Source organism: Amphibalanus amphitrite, unplaced genomic scaffold, assembly GCF_019059575.1.
Source record: "Amphibalanus amphitrite isolate SeventyFive unplaced genomic scaffold, NRLGWU_Aamphi_draft 000113F_arrow, whole genome shotgun sequence".
Taxonomy (NCBI): Eukaryota; Metazoa; Arthropoda; class Thecostraca; order Balanomorpha; family Balanidae; genus Amphibalanus; species Amphibalanus amphitrite.
In genome coordinates, this window is record NW_024881608.1 from 937,022 (window position 1) to 961,886 (window position 24,865).

At 55.3% G+C, this 24,865-nt stretch overlaps 1 protein-coding gene across 1 annotated transcript; it reads left to right on the forward strand.

The window, feature by feature from the left end:
- On the forward strand, positions 1 to 18,394 carry LOC122381065 (baculoviral IAP repeat-containing protein 7-A-like). Its single transcript, XM_043364790.1, has 8 exons — positions 1 to 270; positions 1,132 to 2,162; positions 7,253 to 7,471; positions 12,666 to 12,943; positions 13,571 to 13,719; positions 15,321 to 15,476; positions 16,031 to 16,140; positions 16,762 to 18,394. Exons 2-8 carry the CDS (start codon positions 1,259 to 1,261, stop codon positions 16,983 to 16,985), a joined length of 2,040 nt encoding a protein of 679 aa, XP_043220725.1. The 5' UTR covers positions 1 to 270; positions 1,132 to 1,258; the 3' UTR covers positions 16,986 to 18,394.
- Positions 18,395 to 24,865: the final 6,471 nt, after the last annotated feature.

The window sequence follows — 24,865 nt, forward strand, 5'->3', positions numbered from 1 at the left end:
GTTGCCCTCCAGGCGGCTCTAAACTATGGCAATTTCCCTATCTTCAACATGTAAATGCCCTCGGGCGTCCTCGTGGTGACGTAGGCATGGGAGTGCCAGGTTGGTAGGAACTAGACTTCGACGCCCCCTGGAACTCAGTGTTCGCTGGCGTTCGGGGGATAGAGGGTGGGTGCGTGGGATCATTCCGCGGGTGCTGTGTACAAGAAAGTGATTTGAATTTTGCTTTGAAAGGCGTCCAACCAGTGGGAAGCCGCAGCTAAGCGTTGTAAGGTAAGAATCTGTGACTCTCCCTGCGCCACATTCGCTGCACTTCTCACCATTGTGTGCAGCTGGCCGTTATAATTCACATAGAAGTAGCTGTCTAGTCGTATTTCCTGATTTTTCCCCCAACAAATTACATTCTTAAGGTGTATCTTATTAAAAAAGTGTGCGGGAGACTAGTTATCCAAGTTATAAGTGTTTGCTATGTCAGCCTGGCCATGGCTGGCAGCCGCTCTGTATTTTGGGAGGGGCTGTGGCCATTATTGTAAAATGATGTACCTACAGATAAATCGATTGAAACTTTTATCCTGGGTCAATAATTATAATTGATTTGTGGGCTTAACTTGTGCTCAAAGCTTGACAATTTATTCAAGAAACAGAATATCATTGCGTAGCACGCAGTGAGCTAATGTCCCAAGAACTGACAGAGGAATGCTATTTTATTGTTAGGATGAAGTCCTTTTCCATTGACTGTAAAAGAATCGTTATCAAAAGACCTGTGCCAGTGTAAATCATTGTCTTTGCCTGTGTACTTTTTTAGATGGATCTCAATTTTGTGTAAATACCTATTACCTACATTATGAAAACCAAAAGCTAAACTAGTAGCTTTCATTGCCTTATTTTGCTGTAACTGATTCAATCTAAATGTAAGCTCATTTGTATAAGAGTGTTTTGTTCATTTTATCTCACTGTGTGATTGTTTGCCATCCTTATTTCCCTTTTCCCCACTAATAATGTATTCATTTCCATCAAATACTGTGTGTAAATCATCGTCAAATATTGTAGGTAAAGCATTTGCCATGCTGGGCCTTAAAATTGGATCTCTTCTGGCAGCCTTTGTTGACTTATGTCTTATTTGGTCTTTTTCAGAACAGCAAACCACAACTCTAGTCACCTGAAACTCAAGCCAGCCAAACTGTTTCCTAACGTCAACTGTTGTCTGAACTTTGTGCAGTGTAGAGGTCAGGATGGATCTCTGATAGGGGCGCCCGCTCGCATGACCAGTAACCTGATATTGAGTCGCGGGACTGCCGTTGTGAGTATGGCGCCGAACCGGGGCTCTGTGCACGGCCAGACTCGGCTCACTGCCGACCCGTCCAACATGCGCTACGAGAAGAACCGCCTCGCGACGTTCTCGAGCTGGCCACTGAACGCGCCCGTGCCCAAGGAACGACTCGCCAAGGCCGGCTTCTTCTACCGCGGTCCGCCGTTCCGCGTCGAGTGCTTCAGCTGCGGCGGCACGGTCGACGACTGGCAGTTCAACGAGCAGGCGATGCTGAAGCACCAGCGGCTCTATCCGCAGTGCCCGTTCGTCACGCACCGCTCCGATAACGTGCCCCTATTGGAGGGGGGCGGGGGCGGCGGCTCGCCGATCCCGGCGCACGACAGCGGCTACAGCAGCAGCCAGTCGCCGCCGAGCTCGCAGGGCAGCGCCGCCTCGACCAGCCCGCGCTCGGGCTTCCGGTTCCCTCTGGCGACCGGCGGCAGCGCGACGCCGGCCGCCCCCGGCGCGCCGCGCTCATGGGACGCCTTCAGACTCCTCAAGAGCGAGCGCCACCGGCGGCGGACTTTTGGCGCGTGGCCGGTGGACTTTATATCGCCGGACGATCTGGCGCGTGCCGGATTTTTCTCGCTGAACGACGGTGACAAGGCGCAGTGTATATTCTGCCGGGGCATTGTCGGCGGCTGGGAGCTGGGCGACGTGCCGATGACGGAGCACAGCCGCCACTTCCCGCAGTGTCCGTTTGTGCGTGGCTGCGAGGTGGGTAACGTGCCGGACGATGGCAGCTCGGACTCGGAGGGCGAGCTGGACGATACGCTGCGCGAGAACGTCCAGCTGGGCGGGGAGGACGAGGTCGGCTACCGGATCGACTACAGGACGCGCTCCGTGGCGGAGTCGTGTGAGTACAGAACGGGGACCGGAGAGGGGTGGGAGGGAACAGCGGGTCGGGTGTGGATGGTGGGAATCAGTGCACGGTTTTGGCTCGTGGGCGTCGTTCAGCTGGAAAGTGGAACTGTTCTTAAACGCCGTAATTGGGTTTGGGAATATGGGGAGTTAAGATTTTGTAGTGCCCATGAATATCTAATCCTCTTGCCAAAATTTTCTCATATTTTAAAGAAATAATGATAAATTATCTACTTTAGTATGGATCACTCATAGCTGATATCCACTTCTTACGTGTAATTTGTTCGTAGTTTTTGACATCAGCTGTTTTTTTTTGCGGCACTTACTGAAGGAGTATCGCAAGTTGATCGATCGTGACGCCGAATGTGATGACAAAACCAGCCTGTTATTGCCAATCTCCTGCCGTCCTGTCCTTAGCAGCGAGCAGCTCGTCAGCTGATGCTGTTTATATGGCGTGATGAAAGTCTATCCCGGACGGTCATAACATCATGTACCAGTGGCGTGCATCAGTGTGAACTCTGAACATCTCCGCGTGCTTCCAGAACTACATGGCCTAACATCTGGACTCCCCAGTCTCTATATCCCGGTTGCAGAGAGGGGACGCATGCTCAAACCTCGTGCTCATACGGCCGCCACCTCTAAGCGTTAGCGCCGCCGCTGCCGGTTTAGACCGGCTCCGGCCGGGCGTCACTCTCCTATCAGCCATACCGAGCCTTGTTGTCACACCGTCGGCCTGTCCGATAGCGTGCTCCGGATACGGCGAGCCAATATTGCCGGCCGCAACGGCCCCCGCTCTCTGTGTGCCCGTGGCACCTCCGGCTGCCCTTTGACCTGACCTGGCGCCCGGGGGCGTTCAGACCGGCCGGCCGCCGAGCCGGCGCCGCCGTGTCGGCGCCGCTGACTCCGCTGAGGGGGACGTGACGGAACGTGACGGGTCTGACGTGACGGGTGTCACGGGGCGCCGCGTGACACATACAGGCGTCCTATCACGTGCCTGGTGACCGGGGTAGGGGAAGCTCGAGGAGGATCTGTGTGGTCTGTGGTGGGACATTCCCAGCCGCTTTGAGGTCGTGAGGGTCTTTTGCTCAGAACTGGGACCGGAACTCCACCGGAAGGACAGCGGTTTCTGGCGGATAGGGACAGAACAGGGACACGGCGGGAAAGGATGCTGAGAGCAGTGGAAAACCCAGTGATGAACTGATAGCCTCAGTACTTTGAATAGAACGCGCATGCATGAACGGCTTCTTCTATGAACGGCTTCTTTCTATGTAGAAAGTCTCTGGACCACTTGGGACGACGTTTTGTAGGTATGTGTATTGTTTTGTTTGCATTTTTGGCACGCGTCTAAAGTGAGCGCAAAATGCACGTACTTACAACTAGCCTCTTTGCTGAAGCGTTGCCGTGCTGGATTAGTGGTTCGGCATATTGCCTGTGGATATGCAGATTCTAGCCATAAAATTCCTATTGAAAGGGCGACAGGCTTGCACAGTTGATCTTGATTGACGTTGCAATCTACGCCGTAGCCGATAAACTCGAAGATAAAAGTGGTTATTGGTTCTTTGATGGCTGACCTCGCTTTGGATTAAAGCCTTAGCGCTCCAATCATGGATTGAGACGCTTTCTCTGGAATTCATAGAGCTATCCGGCTTATTTTGTGCATTTTAGTTCGCAGTTCGTTCCAATACCTCAGACAGACCAGACCCTCGACTGGTCGATGTTCCCATGTTGGAAACTCATGGTTCTGTTTCGAACCAACTCCTAAAATTTGTGTTTTCCTTTGACTCCGGTAAGGAATCTTCTTTTTGTGGATAGCTCCAAAAGTTCACGCGCCCAGCTCACTGACATGTTTTGACTAAGCGTGTGCTATGTTTGCTACCGGTGTAGTCGGTTCACCTTGGGATATGAAACGCGAGCCACCGCCGCCCTCGGCTTGTTGTGGTACTCGGGCCGGTCTCGCCGCATTGCGTGGTTCCGTGCGTGTGGTGCGTGCATGACTCAGCATTGGGGGGGGGGGGGAGGGGGTACAGGACGGCGGCGCCCAATTCACGCGTGAGCAAGGCTCGGAGCTCTGTGGGCGGCTTCCGCGCACTAATGCTCCCCCGCCCCCGCTGCTACTGATGTTCGCCGCCGTGCCAGTGTGCCGTGCTGGTACCGGCGCCGCCCCACCCATCCACCGTCACGGCACTATTGTCCCACCGTTACCCGCGTCCCTCCCGCGACCGGCTCTGGTGGGCGGCCGGGCGGGCCAGGTAGCAGAGTGTCTGACGTGGCATTCCAGTGAGTCGTTTTTGCGCCGGTCCTCTCGCTGCGGTGAAAACCTGGCCTCGGCAGTCGGCACTCGGCTGCGCTCGGCGGAGACGTAAATGGGACTGTGGGAGCGGGGGCGGCCGCCCGTGAGCCGGGCCAGGTGAGAGCTGTCGTATCGCCTCGCACTGACGCCCACAGTGACCGCGAGCGGAACACACCTGGGTACATTCTTACCAGTGTTGTGTCGCGAAATGGCCCTATCTTCCTGAAACCCTGTGCCTGCTTTAGCACGGGCCACGGCCCGTACCGTCCAGCCACGGCTCCCGTTAGTAACGGACGTGAGGTGCGATCCGGTAGTTCACCCGGTCGGCCGGCCGGTTGGTGGGTTTCTCCTGTTGCAGGAGCCGCAGTGCAGTGCTCCACAGCACCTATCGACCGGCGCGGTCACCGGCGGGCCGTCCCTAACCGCGAGTTTCCGCTCCCTGCCCCTCCCGCTCTGAGGTCACTGGTGCCCCTCCGCCGTGACCGGGGTGGGTGTTCCAGCACACTCCCATCTGGAGTGGACTCGTATATCTGGTGCACGCTCGGACACCTCCCCTCCGCCCCGCTCCGAGGCTGCGAACGCACGTCTGGACAAAAGGACGCTCGCACACTGGCCATCACTAGATTCTTTGTCCGTCCGCCCGGCCTAATTCTCACATCGAGGGCGCCAATTGGTGCCCAACTATACCGCTGAATTCAGCGGAGCGGCGTTGGGTAATGTCCGCTGTCCTGCCCTGGATGGGCGCGCGGCTGCGTTGTCGCGGGCGTGACGGCGACAGGGACCGCCTCTGCACAGAGACTGTAAATGATGTACGGGCGGCGTGCGCTCGTCGCGGGCGGCTGGCTCGTCAGCGCCGCCGCCGCCCGAGCGATGGCGGCTCGGCGGCGGCGGCGGCGGCGGCGCGGCTCCGCTGTTGACGCAGCCAAGGTGACCGAGCCGGCGGTAGAGTGGCAGAATTCGGGACCGGCGCCGCGGCGTAGATACATTCCTAATTCACTATACCCTGGATGCATTTCAACCTGCTCCCTGTAAATATTTAGTGATTAGTCGTCATGTGACTGCATAGTGCATATGGGTCGTAGCATTTAATTGCGTTCATAGACCTTTCTTTATGAATAATTGATAATCATTGCGCAAAAAAGCGTGGGTACGAGCCCGCATGCCCGCATTCATTTTCATAATTCCGACGCGTCGGTCGTCCCGGGTTGGTGACGTTTACCGCGTTTGGGTGAGTGCCACTTTCCTGAGTGTGTCTGCGCTATTTCGAGTGGGCTGTGACGGCGTCCTGGCGCGCCGCCCGCCCGGACGAGCCTCATATCCCGCAGCTCTAGTCATTCATTTCAGCGATGACGTCACCCTCCGGTGAGAGCGACTTTCGGGGAACGCTGGCGTTAGTCACTGGCGGCGGGCCTCCTTAGGGCAGCAGCGTGGCAATCGGATCTCTCATGGTACCGAGGACAGAGTTCTCGATAACTCGACCCCAGTGGAAGCCATATATGAATTCTAGTCCAGTTCGTTCAGCTGATGTTTCGTTTGCGGTCGTAGAACAGCAGACCTCTCAGGCTTCTCTGGAGGATCTGTGTCATCATTTACCACCTCTCTGGCGCCTCTGATCCTGCTGTGGGGCTTCAGGGCGGCTGGGGAAACTCGACATGTGGCGCCGGCGCGGGCGGGGGCGGCCCGGCGCGGGCGGGGGCGGGGGCGGCTGCCGCCAGGTGCGGGCGCGGGGCGACCCACTCGTCACCGCGAGTGGGTCGCCCCGCGCCCACCGCACCCCGTCTGCCAACTGGCGGTCGGCCGTTTTTAGAGTCCTCTCTGACATTGGCCGGCGACCTGGCGGCTGTTTTTGTTCAAGCTTCAGACAGATGGATGTTTTCCTCGGGCACTCGGGTTAATAAGGCAGGTCACGTGATAGGGCGCAGCTCGCTGGGACGAGGTCAGGTGAGAGAGCGCAGCTCGCTGGCCTCAGCTCACGTGATAGAGCCCAGTTCGGTGGGCCGAGGTCACGTGCTCGTTTAACGGTCACCGCACACCCCCTCTCACGGGACGGCCGAACTGGGTCGCCGGCTCTCTCCAGCCGACTGCGTTTTCCATCCAGCCGCTGCAGCCCGCCGCCGGGCCAGTTATGGGTCTCTATTTCCTCCCGGCCCATCCCTGTAACGTCAGCAGCGCCGGCGGCGAAGTGCGTTGTTGTGGCGGTGACGCCGGGCCACGCCGCATAGCGCCGTAATTGGCCACTGTTGTTCTCTGGCGAGAGTAGCGTATCGGCTGCGTGCGTCCTTGGCTCGCCCTTGCCCCGGGCGAGACTTTGATCGGCCTTGGCGGGAATCCGAGCGGCCGATGGCCAAAGCGGAGTTGGACCGGCTGGGATGCTGTTTAAAGTTACACAAGTGTTCGAGTTGATGGATGCGTCATCGGTGCTTCATCGATCGTTTCTGGGATCGTGTTGAACTCAGTGGCGCTGCTTGATACCAGTTCGTGCCGGTATTTGGCAATATGAAACCGACCGACCGCCGTTGCATAACGCTCTGGTGGATCACAGTCACGAACCGTGCATTTTCGGATGGAGAAATATACCTAAGCGCATCCTTTTCCTGATGTGATCATGCTGACATTTCACTGACTTTCCTTAGGTCTAACCAAGATTGGTGTACCCAGATCCGCGTTGGTGTAATCAAGGGCGTAACGACCTTTTTATTTGGCACGTGCCGTCTTTCTTTCTCTCCAAGGCCCTCGCCCGTTTCTTCTCCCCACTGTGTTTTCACTCGCTCTAACCTACCCTCTCCCGTTCACAGCGCCATGCAGCCGGTTGACCTCGAGTCACATGAACGTGCAGACGCCGCTGGGATCTGAGCAGACGAGCGACCTCACGCAGCTGGGAATCTCGGAACACCAGGCGCCCATCCACCCGAGCTATGCCACCGTGGAGAGCCGGCTGCGCAGCTACCAGTACTGGCCACCGGCGCTGGCGCAGAAACCCAGGCAGCTGGCCGAGGCCGGCTTCTTTTACGCAGGTGAGCCGCGGGAGTCTGTGCGTGTTTGTGTGGTATGCGAGGAAGGGCAGCTGGGACCGTGCAGGTGGTCGGCTCGGGCAGCCGCGGTAGTTCTCTCCACACTACCGTTTGTGCGCAGGGGAAGGCCCTGGGGAGGGGTGCGCGGCGGGGAAGGGTAGCGGCGCTCCCGGGGCGAGGGGGAGGGGACGGTGTGGCACCGGCCCAGCTGGCGACAGACAGCTGTCACCCGCGGCGTACCGCGGCGCACTGCGCAGTGAACGGCGCAGCTGTCGGCCACGACACAGGCTCTTACTCAGCTCAACGGGCGAGCTTATCACGCGGTGACGGACATATGGGGAAAGAGGGGGATTTGGACGGGAGGGATGAACGAGAAGGTCTGAGCGGCGCAGACTGCAGATCCTTGTTGGAATGACCTGAGGTTGTCGCGGTTAGAGGTGGAAAATCCACGGAGGGAGCCAACTGGCTTCGTGATTGTGGTTTGTTCTGGCTGTTTCATAACCTGTCTGACTGAAGTGGTTATTCCGGGTTCCTGTGGTATATGCCACTCTCCACATCTCTTTCTTATAACTTCATATTTTTATGAATGCTCACCTCAAGTATAATCTTTCCATGGAGGCGCGGATGGCTTATGCAGTCCAAGCGCCATAAGCCTAAGTCATCGTGGTATTTGTCACAAGCTCTTAGTTTTCTTTTACTTGCTAAAATTTGATCCTTGAATCATGATCTTGCTTACCATAAGACTGTCATTGGATGGAGCATACAACAATACGAAAATTCTCAGCGTTTACTTTTGTTCTCAATCGATTATCGCAACTTGCATTGTTTTTATGTAGTTCCGACCAGCCTAGAACGGCGCACCAGCCCTTGTAATGCGTATGACCAATATTGGCAAATATGCGCAATGACCATGGCTCGCGGCCATTTCCCCGGAGAGTCGTGGCGTCATGGCCGATTTACGCTGTTACCAGCTAATCTGGCAACGACACCTTGGCGAAACTGGCTCACCCGGCGCCCAGGTATCGCTCAGGTATCGTGTCATCGGCAGTTTCCGGCTGATGACTGAGGGGCTTTGGTATCCACATCCCTCCACAACGGAAAGCAGGGGAAGTTTCTCTGTTTTATATTCCAATTTGCAATGACGTGTTGCATTTCCATCGGTGAGCTGTCCGATCCAGCATTGTCCTGCTTGCTTCTGAGACGTGATGCAAGCAGACTGTTTTGAGAACGCTGTATTTGCGCCCCTTATAAGCACAGACTGTGCTATTGACATATGATGTGTGAGGGTTTGCGACATCGGGGTCCAAGAGAAAGGTGCGAAGGATGTCGTGGACACATCCAGGAAAACAACCATTGCAATGCGGCCGTGTAAACGGTGACGAAACTCGATCGTTGACTTTGTGTTGCACACGGTACGTTGCTCGCAGCGTAGTGGAGAGTACGTGATTTGTGACGCTGGTTTCAGGTGGACCACACCGTCCGCTGCGTCTATCGGCCTCTGAGGACGTGTTGGACTGGTCCGTCCCTGTCTTCGTTCGTCCTTATCGGCGGTACAAGCCCAGATGAAGGCTGTGCTGTCGCTGAAAGCTATGTTGGCGAAGAAAGGCCTGTCGCCTCTGAAAGCTTTGCCACCAGTTAAACGGCCACTGAAAGCTCGGCTCCCACTGAAAGCCCTGTCACCATTGTGACTGCCTTCGAAGCCCCTCTGTCGGTGCGGCCGTCCTGTAGGCCCCAGCTCGGCGGTCCGACCTTGGCTCAGCGCCCCGTGTCCGGTCCGTCCAGTCCCGTGATGGTGACTCAGACGTCCAGTGGACCACCCGGCACTACTGCCGCTGCACAGTGCAGAGTGCACACTGCACACTGCACAGTGCAGCAATGTAGGCCTCGCCGCCCGGTCAGACTCCGAGGCCGGGCCGGGGGAGTACCTCTGGGAGAGATAGACTGCTGGACAGGCCGACGCTCCCAGCGGAGCCCCGGTCCAGTGAGGGCCGTCACGGGACCCGGCGTTATGATTACATGCACGATACTGAGGTGTAATTAGCCGGAGTGAGAGAGTGGAGTCGCAGATGTAATTGAGTTCTTTGTCCTGTCCGCTGACCGGGAACGGTGTCTTACCCACGACCAGTCTGACCTCTCGCAAATTCAAATTTGGTTTTACTTTAAACCTGGGAACTTCCCAAGCTTCCTTCTTCCTTTATTTCACTCCACATTCAATTAGCCCCTCTTCATTATCTGAAGGTCACGTAGGCCACTTTTAGAACAGTGACTCTCGGTCCACCCTGCAACCGTCAACTCGAAGTATCTTTTAGCCTCTCTCGTCATGACATTGCACAATGCATCCTACCATGCGGTGGTTGGGCAACACGCTCGTAGCCAGTGGTGGCCCCGCCATTGAATTCACGCGGCCTTGGACCCATGGAAAGGGACTTATGCGATGCTGTATTGTTGGACTCCGTCACAGAATAATCCCGAGGGCTTTATCCCTGTCCCTGTCGCTTACCGCGGGGAAGTGACGTTTTCCCTTATAATCGTTCTCGCATAATAACGCAAAGCCTTATTCGTACTCAATATTTGCTTTCTTTTTCAGGCTAAGAAGGAAATCTCCTTTTTGTGGGGAAGCCTGAATGACGTCAGCCATTCATTATGCGACTGAGCGCTGCGCAGCGGCGGCCATGGGATAAAATTTCCATTAGATGGCCGGTGTGACCCGAGCTTTCCAGAGCCCCTATGGTGTCGGCGCCGTGCCTCTATTGATCCCTGAGCGTTTCTCGGTATGGTGTGACGTCGCCCGGCGGCCATTTTGTGACGTCACTCACGGCCAACCAGGCGCAGCCGCCGTGACACGGATATGACGTCACAGCGGTGTGTGACTGGCGGAATGCGGTGGCGCCGGCCGAGGGCCGACCGGCTCCGCCGCGCGTCCCTCCGAACCGGCCGCCGCCGCCGCCGCTCTGTTGTGGCGAGCGGCGCGACAGCCGCAGCCCGAGGAATGCCCCTCGGGCCGCCGCCTGGCCCGAGAGGCTCCGGCAGCGCCCTGGCAACTCGCCAAGCCGAGCCAGACGGCTTTTGTTGGAGAAGCCAAAACCTGGGCGGAATTATGCCAAAGAGTGCGGATTTTGGCTACACGACTTATTGGCTAGCCAAGGCTAAGTGTTCGGTAGCAGGATGTTGGTTTCTCTCTCTCAAACTTTAAGCTCTTTACGTTTAAAGGCACAAGCGAAAGGTTTCTCACATATTGGCATACCGGGCCCAGCCGCCCGGCGGTGCTCAAGGTCACATGAACTGGTTGGAGGACGCTTACGTCATGTTTGTTTTCGGCGAACCGGTTTGGGCGGACGTGGGCAGGGCGTGGGAGCGTTAGGGGAAAGCTATGTCGCAAAAGTGACGTCACCTCATATTCCTGTCTAATAATAGATGTCTTTCGGTCCATATGGTGTTGCATTGCAGATCATAGCTGCCAGGTGCGTAGGGTAGAGTAGGTGTTACAAGCTCATAATATCCCAGAAAGATTGTGCATTTTTATGCGCCTACTCTTTCAAACCAATATCTGAAGGAGATAAGTGGGATGATGTTATATTGCTGTTGCCCGTCTATGTCTGTCTAATATTGAACAGTGCGCGATCTATAAAATGGAAAACCACGCGGCCGCCGGCGGTCGGTCGGTGGCTCTGTCTCCCGCTGTTACAGCTGACACAAATCGATAACCTGCAGCCACTGTGGCCCGGTCGATGGTCGATAGTCGATGGTCGATGGTCGATTGGACAGCTCCGCTCTGTTCAGCTCCTCTCGAAGCCTCTCGAGCTGTTATCTCGCTGAGTTTTGACCGGTCACTGTGTCGTCTTGTTGAGTCTCCGGCGGTATCTTCCTATGTTTACCGGCGCCGGTGGCCTGGAAGCACCGGCCGCCGGGTCGGGGGATCGATAGGACAGCGCAGAGGACGGCCGGCCGTTGTCCCGACCACGTGCCACGTGCGCAGGAAACAAAGCTTGACAGGCTGTGGAGTGTGGATCACTAATTCTGACCCGGGGCCTGCACTGCCCGACGGCAGCTGTGCAATCCTTTGTTTAAATTGACCATCTGTTTATCATGTTCAGTATTCATATTTGCGCCGTTTACTATCTATTCGTGCAGATGTTGCTGGTCGATTTAACCACGACAGCTGCCTGCCTGTCCGAAGCCAACTAGTTTGTCACATGCTGTGTTCGTGTTCCCCGACACATTCTAGAATACGCCGGTCGGTGGTGACCTCCAGTTTGAGTTCGGTTTGTGATAAGTGACGCAGCCCAGACGTTAAAAGCCGGCACATGCCGGTTCTCCGTCTCAACTCCCAGGAAATCTGCTCCGTTCTGGGGGAGATTGCTTATTTCACAGAATCAAACGTCTGGCCCAAGTCCTTATCGAAACCTTAGGCAACCATTTGGCCAGCGACCAACGTCCTCGATTTAGTTTATCTTCGTTCTAGAAAGACCGTCTCCAGCGCGTGCGCATGTGCGTTATCAACGTGTTGTAACATGGGGATGTCCAAAGGTCTCCGGATGGAGCGTTGCTGGACCGTTCTCCGAGCAGAGTTTGGACCGGGGGGCACCTCAGCGGAGTCGAGCAGACGTATTTCTCCGTGCTGGCTCCTCTGCGGGGCCCAGACCTGGGAGATGGGGTGACTCAGCGCGCCAGGGACACGTGGCCTTTCTCTGGCATCGATCCGACGGGGGGGGGGGGCTGCGGCGGTCCCGACGAGGGGGGGGGAGGTGAGCATCAGCTGCGACACAACGCGGCGGTGGGAGGAGTGGGAGAGGAGGCGGGGTGGACTGAACTTGGCATGATGGAAAGTAACGCGTAGAGTGAGAAGTTACGTAGCGAAAGGTTTAGAGGCTTAACATTTACCACACTTGTGTTTTTCCCTAGTCCCTAGTCTTTGTTTTAACACAATCATCTTTTGCCATATTGTTAATTTCAAATGGCGTTCAGTTTGAATATAAAGCTCCTTTTATTTTAGTTCCTGCCAACCGGTGCTGTGTCCTATTGAGTCACCTGGCTGAAGTGGTCTCCCGTCAGCAGCTGCCTGTGGCGGGTTACACACTGCACAGTGCACTGCCCCCCCCCCCCCCCACCCGTTTCACCCCTCCCCATCCACCCACACACCCTCTGAGATCACTCTCTCTCCCCTCACCTCTCTAACCCTCCCCTCTCTCTCCGGCAGGCGTGTCCGACCACGTCAAGTGTTTCCACTGCGACGGCGGCCTGCGCAACTGGGTGCCCGGAGACGATCCGTGGACCGAGCACGCCCGCTGGTTCAGCCGCTGCGGCTTCCTGAGGCTGGTGAAGGGCGAGGACTTCATCCAGGATGTGCTGCGCCACAACCCGCCGCAGGAGGCGCCGCCGGAGGGAGAGCAGCCGGCCACCGCCGACACACAGGTCAAACGGAGACCCTTCTCCGACGAGGAGGTCGAGAGAATGATGGAGGACGCTATCTGCAAGGTACGAGGAGAGAGGGCGTGAGGCAGGACATAGCGGGAGAGAGCGAGGGATGGGTCGGGAGAGAGGTTGAGAGCAGGCCTGGTGTGGGCGGCTTTGTTAGGAGTGGCTTAAATCTGAGACGATGGAGCATGTTTTTGTTTATGAAACTTTGTTCTAATTGGTATCAGCTTTGCGATTTGATACTGGAGGTCGATACGAATGGATTATATATCAGGGATGTCTGGTCTGCAGTCGGCTTTGACAGTATCGGTTGCGCATTCGATGTATTAATTACAGTTGTTTATCATTAGTTCATTATTTCGGCTGGGTGTACCCCACTTGACCTCTGCTATCACTGATTCAGCTTCCGTCTTATCTTTAAAGATTCAACTTGCGTCCTTATCCTGTGTCCGTGGAAACGGCCTTGTGCATTACGCACCCTGACTCGGCGCTATATCACCCACCGCTCCTATCAGCGTCCTTTTCTAACAATACCGACATCCGCCCTGACCTCACCTACCGTCGAACGGTCCCTCCCTTCCCAAAAACACCCGTGGGTCCTATCTCACCCTGCAGTGCCGCTCCCCGAATATCCCGGTCACCCGGTGACGTCACGGCGCGCCTCTGACGTCACACCTGTGCCCGCAGACTGCCGTCGAGCTGGGCGTGGCGCGCGAGGCTGTCAAGCGCGTCCTGAAGGAGCGTCTCGAGTCCACCGGTCTGCCGTTCACCGATCTCAGCTCGGTGCTGGCCATGGCCGTGGATCACACGCAGGCCACCTACCAGCCGCCCACCAGGTAAGGACAGAGGTCACTGGGGGCCACTGGAGGTCACTGGAGGTCACTGGGGCCACACACAGGCGACCAGCCGCCCAGTAGGTGAGTGATAGGTCACTGGAGGTCACTGGGATCACTTGAGGTCGCTTGGGTCACACACAAGTAACCTACCAGCCGCCCACTAGGTAAGGGAGGGGGTAAGGTCGGGCCGCTCGATATCAGCTCCATAAGTATCAGGTGACTTGAAGATATGGTGGTGGTTTTAGCGAGATAAGCTCAATGTGGGCAGATTCGATGCTTGAGAGAGACCTTGTCAGGGACGTTGATAAGAAGTGGCAATGTGCTGCGTAATTTGGTAGCAAACTTCAATTTCACGCAGTTTATTTGACCTGCACGCGTCTCAATTTTGCACAATAGACGTGGCTGACGTTTGGATTTGCACTGAACCGTGCAGTTTCGGTTCGTGCTGAATCAAACTCGTCGGTATGACGAGTCGGCATGATCTGACGATTTGGTATGGCGTGTCGGCGAACACAATAGTGTTTCAGCTAAATCAATGTTTCATTGTCAGCGCTGGGTGTCCGGCCTAAAAATTGTCATATGTCTTTTAATTTCAGTTAAATATTCATGATTTCGGGTCTGCAATGCACTATTAATTGTTGATCATTTTCCATCAGGGATGCGGAGCCGTGGATATTTCAGACGGCTCCGGCTCCGGCTCCGGCTCCGGAGAAAAAAATCGGCTCCGGCTCCGGCTCCGGCTCCGGGTGAAATGTTATGGCGGCTCCGGCTCCGGCTCCGGCTCCGAGTAAAATGGTCCGGCTCCGGCGGCTCCGGCTCCGGCGGCTCCGGCTCCGACTCAGTACATCCCCTATGCAATCAATTAAATGCGGGTGGAAGAAAAATTGGATTGGTTATACGCGTTACTCTTGGCCATGACCGGCTCACCGCGTCCCCGCGCAAACGCACCTCGGAGAGAACTGGTAGAACAAAGGACTAGGAAGCGATGGCATTGGAAACGCAGTCGCCGCGAATCGGAGTTCACTGAACCTGCATCATAAGCTGACACCCGTCTCGGCTGCATTGAGGGGTGGGGGGGGGGGGAGTTGGGGTCGGAAGAGACGGTGCTGGGAGTCGCAGTCCACTGCACTGGCTTCAAAACAATGGCCGTCACCTGATGACCGGTCCTCATGTTCTGGGGATGCAGTAGACGTGTGGGGGGGGGGGGGAGGAGCAGACAGGAAGTTGATTGTGGGATACTGGGGATATTCGGCTTTTTTCATTCACTTGATGGCCCATGACAGTACCATATGTTATACTGCCTTGTACTGTCAAACCGAACTAGGTCAATTATTTTTTCCTCTTCAAAAATAAAAAAGAGCCGGAGTCGCCCCCTTTTTTGGCGGCTCCGGCTCCGGCTCCGGCTCCGGGCTATATTGTTTCACGGCTCCGGCTCCGGCTCCGGCTCCGGGCAAAATATGCCGGCTCCGGCGGCTCCGGCTCCGACTCCGGCTCCGGCTCCGCATCCCTGTTTTCCATGCATCTGAACTACAGAACTATGTTCTCCCGACCTGACCTGACTGACCTCTGAGCTGACCTCTCCCTCCCCCGTGTGTCCCCAGCTCGTCGGCGGGCGCCTCGGGAGTCAGCGGCCACGCCCGGGCCACGTCCACCCTCTCTGCGGCGTCCACCATGTCTGCCGACTCGGGGATGGAGGACGCTCGCAGTCAGGACGAGGAGATGGAGGAGGCGCAGAGCGAGCCCACCACGCCGCAGGGGTACGTGTCGGACCGCGCGGCCTCCCTCCAACAGGCAGGGTTTGGCTGGTGGGTGGGTGGGGCCTATGCCAGTGTCTGACAGTCACCCCCCAGTCTCCTAACAGTCAGAGGTTTGAACGAGTGGTGGCTAGGTTTTAGCGGCAGTGGGGATCGTAGTGGTTTCTAGGTGGGGCTGAGTCATGTGTGTCAGCAATTGACTCGCGCTGCGCACGTTAAACCAGTTGAATGCTGTCTAGACGCTCATTTCCTGCGGCTTTTGTGCGGGGTTGATTCACTAATGTGGGGCGGTGCATTCACGGCGAGGGGCGGTGCGCTGCGTGGGCCGCCTGAGTGACATGTGCAGGCATTGTTCGGTCACGGGGCGGCTCGCATTGGCATCAAGTGGGATATGAGTCAGGGACCGCTCGCTGTACCATGGGACTGCAAACTGTCTAGTCATTCGCCATTTTCTGTGTCATGTTGAAACTGCATGTCTTCTTTGATCATGCCTTCCTGCTAGTAACTTCTATGGCTGCTCAAACGCTGACAGTTGTTTTTTTTTTAACGCTCCCCAGGTCTGAGGTGGCCATGACCTCCCAGCTGAGTAACGAGTCCTCCCAGACGCTGACCAACGGCAGCAGCAGCGGCAGCAACAGCGGCGCCAACACGCCCAAGCTGCTCCCAGGTACGGCCGCTGACCAGACAGTCTGTATGTCTGTCTGTGTACCGACAGCCAGATGTCAACAAAGCCGGCCTATCGCCGCCCGCCGAGCCCGAGCTATCCGCCCGGCCCGCTATCCGCCCCCTTTGGCGCCAGACAGAGACGATAGGGTGGTCTGAGATAAACAGCCGCCCGACGCCGCGTGATTCGGCCGCCTGGCGAGCGCCCAACGGAGACGTGGTGCTGAGCCAGTGGTGACGGGTTTAGGGGTACTTTGGCAGGCGCTGTTGGAAGGCTAAGCGAATGTGAAAGGTAGTGTGTAAATGTAGAGTGAGCTCAGCTGAAAAGAATGCGCCATTGTCATGTGATTCTTCAACTCTTGCTAATGCTACAAATATCGGTGTCATGATAACGCTGATAGGGATGGATATTGCTGATAGCTAACATATCTCGTCGTTAACACCCCAGCATATTGTGCTATAAAAATCTCTAAACCGTCTCCCCGGGCCTCCCCTTCCCTCCCTGTACCCCTGACTTACGTCCGACCCTCCCCGTCCCCAGGCGGCGGCTCAACGCCCGTCTCTACCCAGTGACATCCCACTGACCTCTGACTGACCTCTGACCCCCCCCCCCCTCCGTCCCCAGGCGGCGGCTCGACGCCCGTCTCTGGCCAGTCGGGCTCCCTCGAGGAAGAGTACATCCGCCTCAAAGAGCAGAAGCAGTGCAAGGTCTGCATGGACGAGGACGTTGGCGTGGTGTTCCTGCCCTGCGGCCACCTCATCACGTGCGTCAACTGCGCGCCGGCGCTGCGCGACTGCCCCCTCTGCCGGCAGCCGATCCGCGGCACTGTGCGCACCTACCTCTCCTGAGCAGGGAGAGAGAGCGATCCGTGGATGGAGCGGGAGGTGCAGCGCGGCGGCCAGCGAGCTCAGAGAGAGGGGGGAGGAGGAGGCTCCTCCGGCTGCGGAGGAGAGGCGGCCGGGTGGGCGGCGGGAGCGCGAGTTTTACCACAGTGATGGCGGTGGGGCGGGGTGACACCCCTCCACCGGAGCCGACTGGCCTCCTGGTGCGCGGAAAAATCCGCCCACTGACCGGGCTGGCCGCGCGCGGAGAGCGGAGAGAGCAGGACTGGCGACATGATATTACGCGGGCGGTGTGCAGCCGCTCGCCAGAGGTCGCGCACAGGAGTCAGAAGAGGTCACCCGATCAGGACGGTGGTTGGCTGAGGTGACCTGACCTGACCCGGCCCGTGACCGGCCCACCGATGTGAGGGTGGGGAGGGTCGGAGAGTGGGGAGCGGCCCTCGATTCGGGGCTCCCTCGGTCCCTGAGGATTCATGTGAGCAGTGAAAGACTGAAATGCTGTGTGAAGTGTAGTTCTTTGGCAGTCTGCGTCATAGCCAGTCATACTGCTCGTCAGGCAGAATACAAAGAACTCTGCAACCGTAACGCTGAATACCGTACCTTCTTTGAGCTGACACGACACCAGGGTGCGCGTGAGTCGAGATAAGCAATTATATATCCCAAGATCAGTATAATGTACCTCAGCTTAATGTGATGGGTCTCCGCTGCCAACCTACTCCATGTATCCAACCTTAGCCTGTTCCAAACATGATAAACAAGGCTTTTGCCTAACCGGAGGCTGTGCTCGCTGCGTTTCCGCCTCGACCAACCAGGTGTCGGTTTGCTTGTTCACTTATCCCGCAGTTATGTAGTCGTCGATGGAGCTTTGCCCCAGTCTCGCTTCAGCTGTGGTGAAGCCGTGTCTCTCCTCGGTCTCTATCAGCACCCGTATCAGGCGTCTTGGTGTCAGCTGCTCCCGTGTTGTGCGTTCGATGGTCGTCTCGGTACAGAATTCATCTGATCTTGATTGGAGATGCGCTGAAAGTATCAGCGCCCTTTGTCACCAATGTTGCTTGCAGTCTGTGGGCTGTGCGGTGCGGAGGCGCCATCTATTTCTCGCCTTATGTGAGGCGAGTGGAATAGGTGACGCCACTGTTCCGTGGCACCCTAGACGGCAACCTTGTCTTCGATTTGTAGCGTGTGCGGCAGTGATCCTTGTGGATCGGTGAGCACTGAGCCCAGTGACCCGAAGTCCGGTGCGGACTTGTGGTCTCGATGTTTCTTTTGTGTGCAGTGGCGATGCAAAGATAGATACACATTGGTGCTCCCTGTGTAGTTGGAATCAGGCCTTTTCCTGACAGACGAACGGAGTTATTTTTTTGTGGCACGTACACCAGTTAGCTGTGATTTCATTTAATACACGTCATAGGGCAACATGTAATTTGTTTTTCTACGTTGCGGTGGAGGGTTGGGTGTTCTGGAAGTGAAGAATGACCGTAAAGTTAGGACTGAAATAGTTACTCGGGTGTGATGTTGACTAAAGATAGAGCCAAGGTACCGGTAGTTTTAAATTTGTAGCTCAGCTTTTTTTGCTGGATATTCCTCTCTTGCCTCGACAGACAGGCAGCTTCTAAACGGTCTCACACCCACCCAGCCGACCCATTGGTTCCGTTTCTCTCCATCCATCACATATTCACCGTTCCCTCAGCAGTTCAGTCCGTCGGTCCGTATCGTTCTCGTACTCTGCCGCCGCCTCCGTCTGAGAGAGCTCTGATTGGGACCATTGTTATTCCAGTCGGACTGGCCGCGACAGCCGGGGCTTGTCAGACCGTCACCGCGGGTCGCCCGGGCGCAGGGGGATGGCCCCTACTGCGGGGACGATAGCGGTTGTAGCTGCTATCAAAGTACAGGCGTTCGTGGCCGGAACGGTGGTGTCGAGATAGGATGGTGAAAATCTCAGCGATAGTGGACCTGTGGTGAAGGCGGTGAAATCATAGCCCTTCATCGTGCTATGAGCCTTGCCGTGAGAGGCTTAATTTGAGACCATAACCAATTCCCAATCATTACGTATTTCGACTAATCAGGCCTTCGAGAAGCTACAACACGCTGCTAGCCCTTTGGCATAAATTATGAATTGGAGGGCGTCGTTTCTCTGCCCTGAACCGCACCAGTTTAAATGCCACCCAAACCATCGCCCGCCGCTGAGGCGGGGGCGTACGGAGAAGGCTCTGAGACGCGGCGCGGCCCCTGGGCGATTTAGGGTCGGTCCGAGACTCCTGCCCTAAGTCGTCGGCCGGTCGCCGCTCTGCCGGCGTCGCCTGTCGGCGGGAATAGCCTTCACACGCGCACAGAATAGAGCGGCGCCGACCGCGGCTCGCGTGGGAATCCTCTATTGACGAGACGGATGGCGCTGCCTCCACGGCCTCTGGTTACGGCGAATGGTTCTAGGCCGAGAAAGTGCCGGGTCACCTCCGGGCTAAGCACAGCGATTCTGAGATTCTGTGAAAACGACGTTAAGGTTAGAATATCGGTAAACCAAGATTTATCTCTGCCCGTCATTACTGCTGATTGCTGGCTTTCTTTTTTGATTTCCATAGCGGCAGCGGTGTGACTCGGCGGAGGTGCGCTGCGGAACAGCCTATCTTCAGGCGCTTAACACTGCTGCCATCTAGCGCAGCTTTGGTAAGTGGGTGGGTGGTTTAGCGCAGTTTAGCGCAAGGCCGGGTAGGGAAGAAAGCTAGCGTTTATAAGCTATTGATTGCGTTAGTACTTATTTATTCTGTAATATGATACTGGAGTTATTTTTCCATGTGTATGAGTCGATCTTACCTACCATTACGCTTAAAGGGACTATCCCACCTTTAACATGGGGTTTGAGTTGAGATAGCCAAGTTTGCGGCGAGGTTCAGAAACCACTATCTATCTAGGTTGCAACCCCCGCGGCCTCTTGGTGTTGAAGAAATTCGTTCCCTTCATTTGAAAATGGGCCTTGTGCAAGGCCCTATCTTCAACATGGAGCGACCGTTAGTGTGACGTCACCTCGTTTAGTCATTCTGATTTAAATGGGTTTGTTCGTTGAAAAATCGCTTAAAACTTGGTCTGAACTTTGTTGTGGTGCCTACAGAGTAAAAAGAATCAGCTTTATGACAGTAATGTGGCCTGGGGAAGGAGGTAATTTTGGGCTGTGACGTCACATATTTGAAAGTTTGTGTTTGGAATATGGGAAGCCTAAGATGTTTAATGAAAAATAAATGCCAGAACCGTGTTCCTGGTCATCCAATCTATAAAGTCGGGCACAATTAAACTGGTTTTAACAACATTTTAGAAGGTGGGATAGTCCCTTTAAAGGGACACTCCCACCTTAAAGGGACACTCCCACCTTAACATTAGTTTTGAGTTGAGATAGCCAAATTGGTGGCCATGGCCTGCAAATACCGGTTTGGGCACTCACAACATCGAAAAATGCTTTAATTCGAAGATATGGAATTTCAAACTTGCAGTTTTTTTTGCAGATTTGCAGATTTCCATGCCATCGGTCACTCGGAAATCGTAACAGCATGACGCGCGAGACTTCGCACCTTTACATTATCATCATGTTCATTTTCTATCCAGTTTGGCAACAAAACCCAAATGTTTATATTTGCCCCCAAAGCAAACTTTTGCATTTTGTTGCCACACAACTCACAAGGCGTATACCTACTTTGTCTAGTGATAAACCCAATCGAAGAAGTGGAGCATGGCGCATATACATACATGTATTTGCAGTGAGTTCCGACCGACTGATAGCATAGCCTTTGAGCTATCATCGGTTTTGTCGACAAAATAATACCTACCACGCAGTCTGCTGAGGGCTGTACCTTACTTACAAAAGTTACGCTAGATGGCAGCAGCGGTAAGCGCCTGAAGATAGACTGTTCCGCAACGCATCTCCGCCGAGTTACGGTCGCTTTGAACCGTGAAGCCAGGTTTTGCGCTATAGCTAGAAGCTATAATAAAATTGCATTTGTTACCAGGCGTTTACCTATATGTGACCTGATCGATGTTCATAGCCAGGAGAATGTATCGAAATCCAGTCGATTGTCGTCTTGGATCCATTGAATGAAACTTGTTACCTACCACTCCCATGTCTGTCTTATTTCCACAGCATTTGCTCCAAGGTCTATTTAGGTACCTATGTACCCGAGGCCTCAATGCGCAGACGCCACAAAATCCAAGCCACTGATCAACTTCTTATTCAACAGAGAAGAAGGACTCTTATTTTCAGCCTCCTCTCGGATCAAATGAATGGCATTGTGATCACCCAATACGAGTCAATGAACGACCTCATATAAGCTCATCAAATGACGACGTGCTACAAGGAATGCATTATATCAGCGACGCGTGGCATGACATTACTAAACAGCAAGGCCATGCGGCTCAGAGGACCGTCGTCATGGCAACCGACCGTGGCTTGCGGTCGGTCGGACAAATGCTACCCGGGGCGCTAGGTCACGTGACCGGCTCCGAGCGGCTGCGGCCGCGGGGCATCTGGCGAGGAGCCAGCTGACAGCAGGTGGGCCCGGTTTTCCTCGCCCCAGCTGGACTACGGCAGGGCAGAGCTCGCCGTGGCTGATGGACTGACTCGAGACGGTGTCTCAAATATAAACCACCTGTGGTTCTGCTGAACGTCAACATTGCCGGCAGTCAGCCTGCCCTTACCGGCACCGTTTATCGTCCATCTCGGAACAATGACCTGAGTGAGTAATCATACCATACGTGCATCTTCCGCTGCACATTCTCCGTTGTTAATTCATCACTGTGTTCCTTGCACCGTTCAATTTCCACCATCAGCCGTCCACCGTCCACTGTCCACTGTCCAACGTCCACCGTCCATCGTCCATCGTCCACCGTCCACCGTGCAAGGCTCCTGTCTCCCGTCAATTATATCCATCGTCTTGCGTCTACAATTCATCTTCCACATTCCACCGTCTACCGTCTACTGCATGTCGTCTCCCATCCACTGCCCTCTTCACTCTGTCGTCCTCCCTCCCTCTCTCTACCTCTGCTCGCTCTACCCCCTCTCTCCCCCATCAGTGCCCCCTCTCTCACCCTACAATTCGTGAATGCTCCCACAATTAGTCAGTCGGCTTAGTTGTCGGCCGCAATTAGCCTGCGTGTGGGGGCGGAGATGGTCTTTGCGGGCCTCCTCCCTATACCACTGGAGGCCGGCTGAGGGTGGGCGCGGGAAACACCCACGAGACCGTGTAACGAGCCGGCAGCTGTCATGAGCCGCGGCTCACAGAAACCCAGACTCTCTGAATTAGCTGCTATTCTTGGTGAAGCATAATAAGGACAGGATGAGGAAAATGAAAGAGATAAGGCTTCTAATAGACATATGCCTTATAAGGTCAAATAATGTATAAATAAGACAGCAATTACAAGTAAATGATTCAAAGCTGAATGTGTGTTACATTTCGCAGTCGTGAATCACAGTTGCCTTTGTTGGTAGCAACTTTCCCGATTTGCTTGTTTCCTTTCAGCAAGTTTGACAATTTACCATGGATCTGGTGCTGCATGACCCGAACAATTTGTTTAGCGAAACTTTTGGAGGATTTTGCATTTGACTATGTAAATTATTAGAGCGATTCATTGCAGCTATAGGCATGTGCCAAACATGACAATCGGAATATTCATTTCGGGTGTGGAGCCCCAGTTTGGTAGGTATGTGTACCTATTGTGGAGGATAGTGCGTTTGTCACTGACGAAATGAACTGCCCTGTTGTTCTTCTCTTTCGTTTTTACATTTGACAGCCAAGCGTGATCTATCGCAGTACTGGTCGTGCCCCGTGACCTTGGACCAGCTCTTGTGTTAGTTTCTCGTCTCATGTTCTAATTGCCTACAATTTGTCACTCGCGATATCGCTTCACACTTGTCGGCTGTTCGTGCTCGCCGCGCACCGTATCGTATAACCGAACGTGCCGCGCGAGCCTGCTCAGACTATTCTCACCAGTTTCCAGTGTCGCTTTCTGAGTGTTTTTAGATGTACAGCCTAATTGTTCTCTTTGTGTCCGCGGCGGCTCCTCGAGACGCTGCGGGCAGTCTCCACTTGAACGCCACCGAGTACAGTCCTCGGTGGCGGTGCGCGGCTCCACCGGCGCCCCGATGTGCGCCGGAATCAGTGAAGTGACGGAATCATGCACCGCGCACGATTCCGACGGCACCCCCAGCGGGCTGCCAGAGTGAACGGCATCCCTAGCGGATTGCCGCAGTGAACAGGCACCCCCAGCGGGTTGCTAAAGTGAACGGGCACCCCCAGTGGGCTGCCAAAGTGAACGCCACTGAGCGCGTAGCTCAGTGGCAGTGCGCGATTTCGCCGGGGCCCCGACGCGCGCCGGCGTATTGCGAGTGAATCCGACGGCGCCCCCGTCCGCGGCGGCGCCGGTATGTCCGCCTCGGCGGACAACAGTGACCATCGACAGTGCTACTGTGTTTTCTGGTCTACCTGTCTACTCTGCGTTCTTCAATTTCACCCTCGTCTACCGTTCATCATCATCTATCGTCCGGAATTCTTCAATACATTCATCAAAATTCATCTACGTTTTTCCTCCCCTACAATAAATGTCCCGGCCTCCACCAGAGGCACGACAAGGTCGGCGACAGCGTTGGTTATCATTTGACGCGTTAATCCTGTAGAAACATTATGAAAACATAAGGCAAGTCTATATTGCGATGCGAGGTAGGTATATATCACGCTGATACATTGAATAACTAAGCGTCGACATATTTCTTTTTTAGATTAATTACCCAAGCCCAAATAAGTTATAGATAATCACATTCCTGACTTTAAACATTACCCCTGATGCCTGTGCTTCACCATAATTTTGGTTTTGTTTTCTTCTCATTTCTAGTAGGACGAGCACACTAAACGTTGCTTCGTTGGCAACAACACGATATCCCAGTCGCATTTCCTTCCCCTCCCTCGTACTTCATCCTGCAGCGCCGTCTGGGCGGCGCGGCGGCCCGCCTGACTATGTCAGCCGGTACCAACTTTCCGCGCCGCTCTCCGCCTGTTTGGTTTTGAATTGTTTGTCCGGGAGCCGCACAGACAGGGCCTGTTTTTAAAAGTCGTTTCCGGCGGTAGGCCGGCGACACTACTGAGCTCCGGAAGGTCTAGTCGGCAGCTCGGAAACGAGCGGGGCTGCAGCTCACAACTTGTGCAGCAGATAGGGTCGACGATGGCCTCAGCGCCGGGGAATATAGCTGAGTCGCACAAAGTCCCGTATAGGCTCCGGATCGTATCAGAATCGGATAAAGTTCCTTCAAGAACATGCCTTCGTCACTCGCCGGCTCGTCAGCATTTCAAGAACTTGATCAACGGCTTGGTAGTTGATCATCATTCGTCGTCTCCAAACGACACACGGGTTCTAAAGCAGCCATAAATTCCAGCGCCGAAGCGCAGAAGCGTTGCGTTGCACCATGTCACTGAGCCCGTCCACCTGTTTGTGTATGTAACGTCTGCATGTTTACCGCCGTGTGTGTGGCGGCGCCGGCGGTCGTCTATCGGTGGCGGAGCTCCCGGCCGCTGCTGATGAGCCCCAGCTGGGTCAGCAGCCCCCCTCCCCTCCCCTCCCCCCGACATCTGCCCGGCGATCGGCCGGCCAATCTGGCCGACCATTGGCGGCGGCCGCCGTCGATCGCACCACCCGTCCCGACCAGAGCCGCCGCTCGCCGGCCCGTGATGACGCCGAGTTGGGTCGTTTGACACGAAAAGCCGGCCGCCCAGTCGTGTGAGACCTTTGTGATGGTCGGCATCGGGCGGAATTGTTGAAACGAACGCTCATTAGGACGCCGTAAGCCCATTATCGGTTTGATACTGAACTGATGAGCTGACAACTGATGCAATACGATGTCATCGTCGGGCATGCTG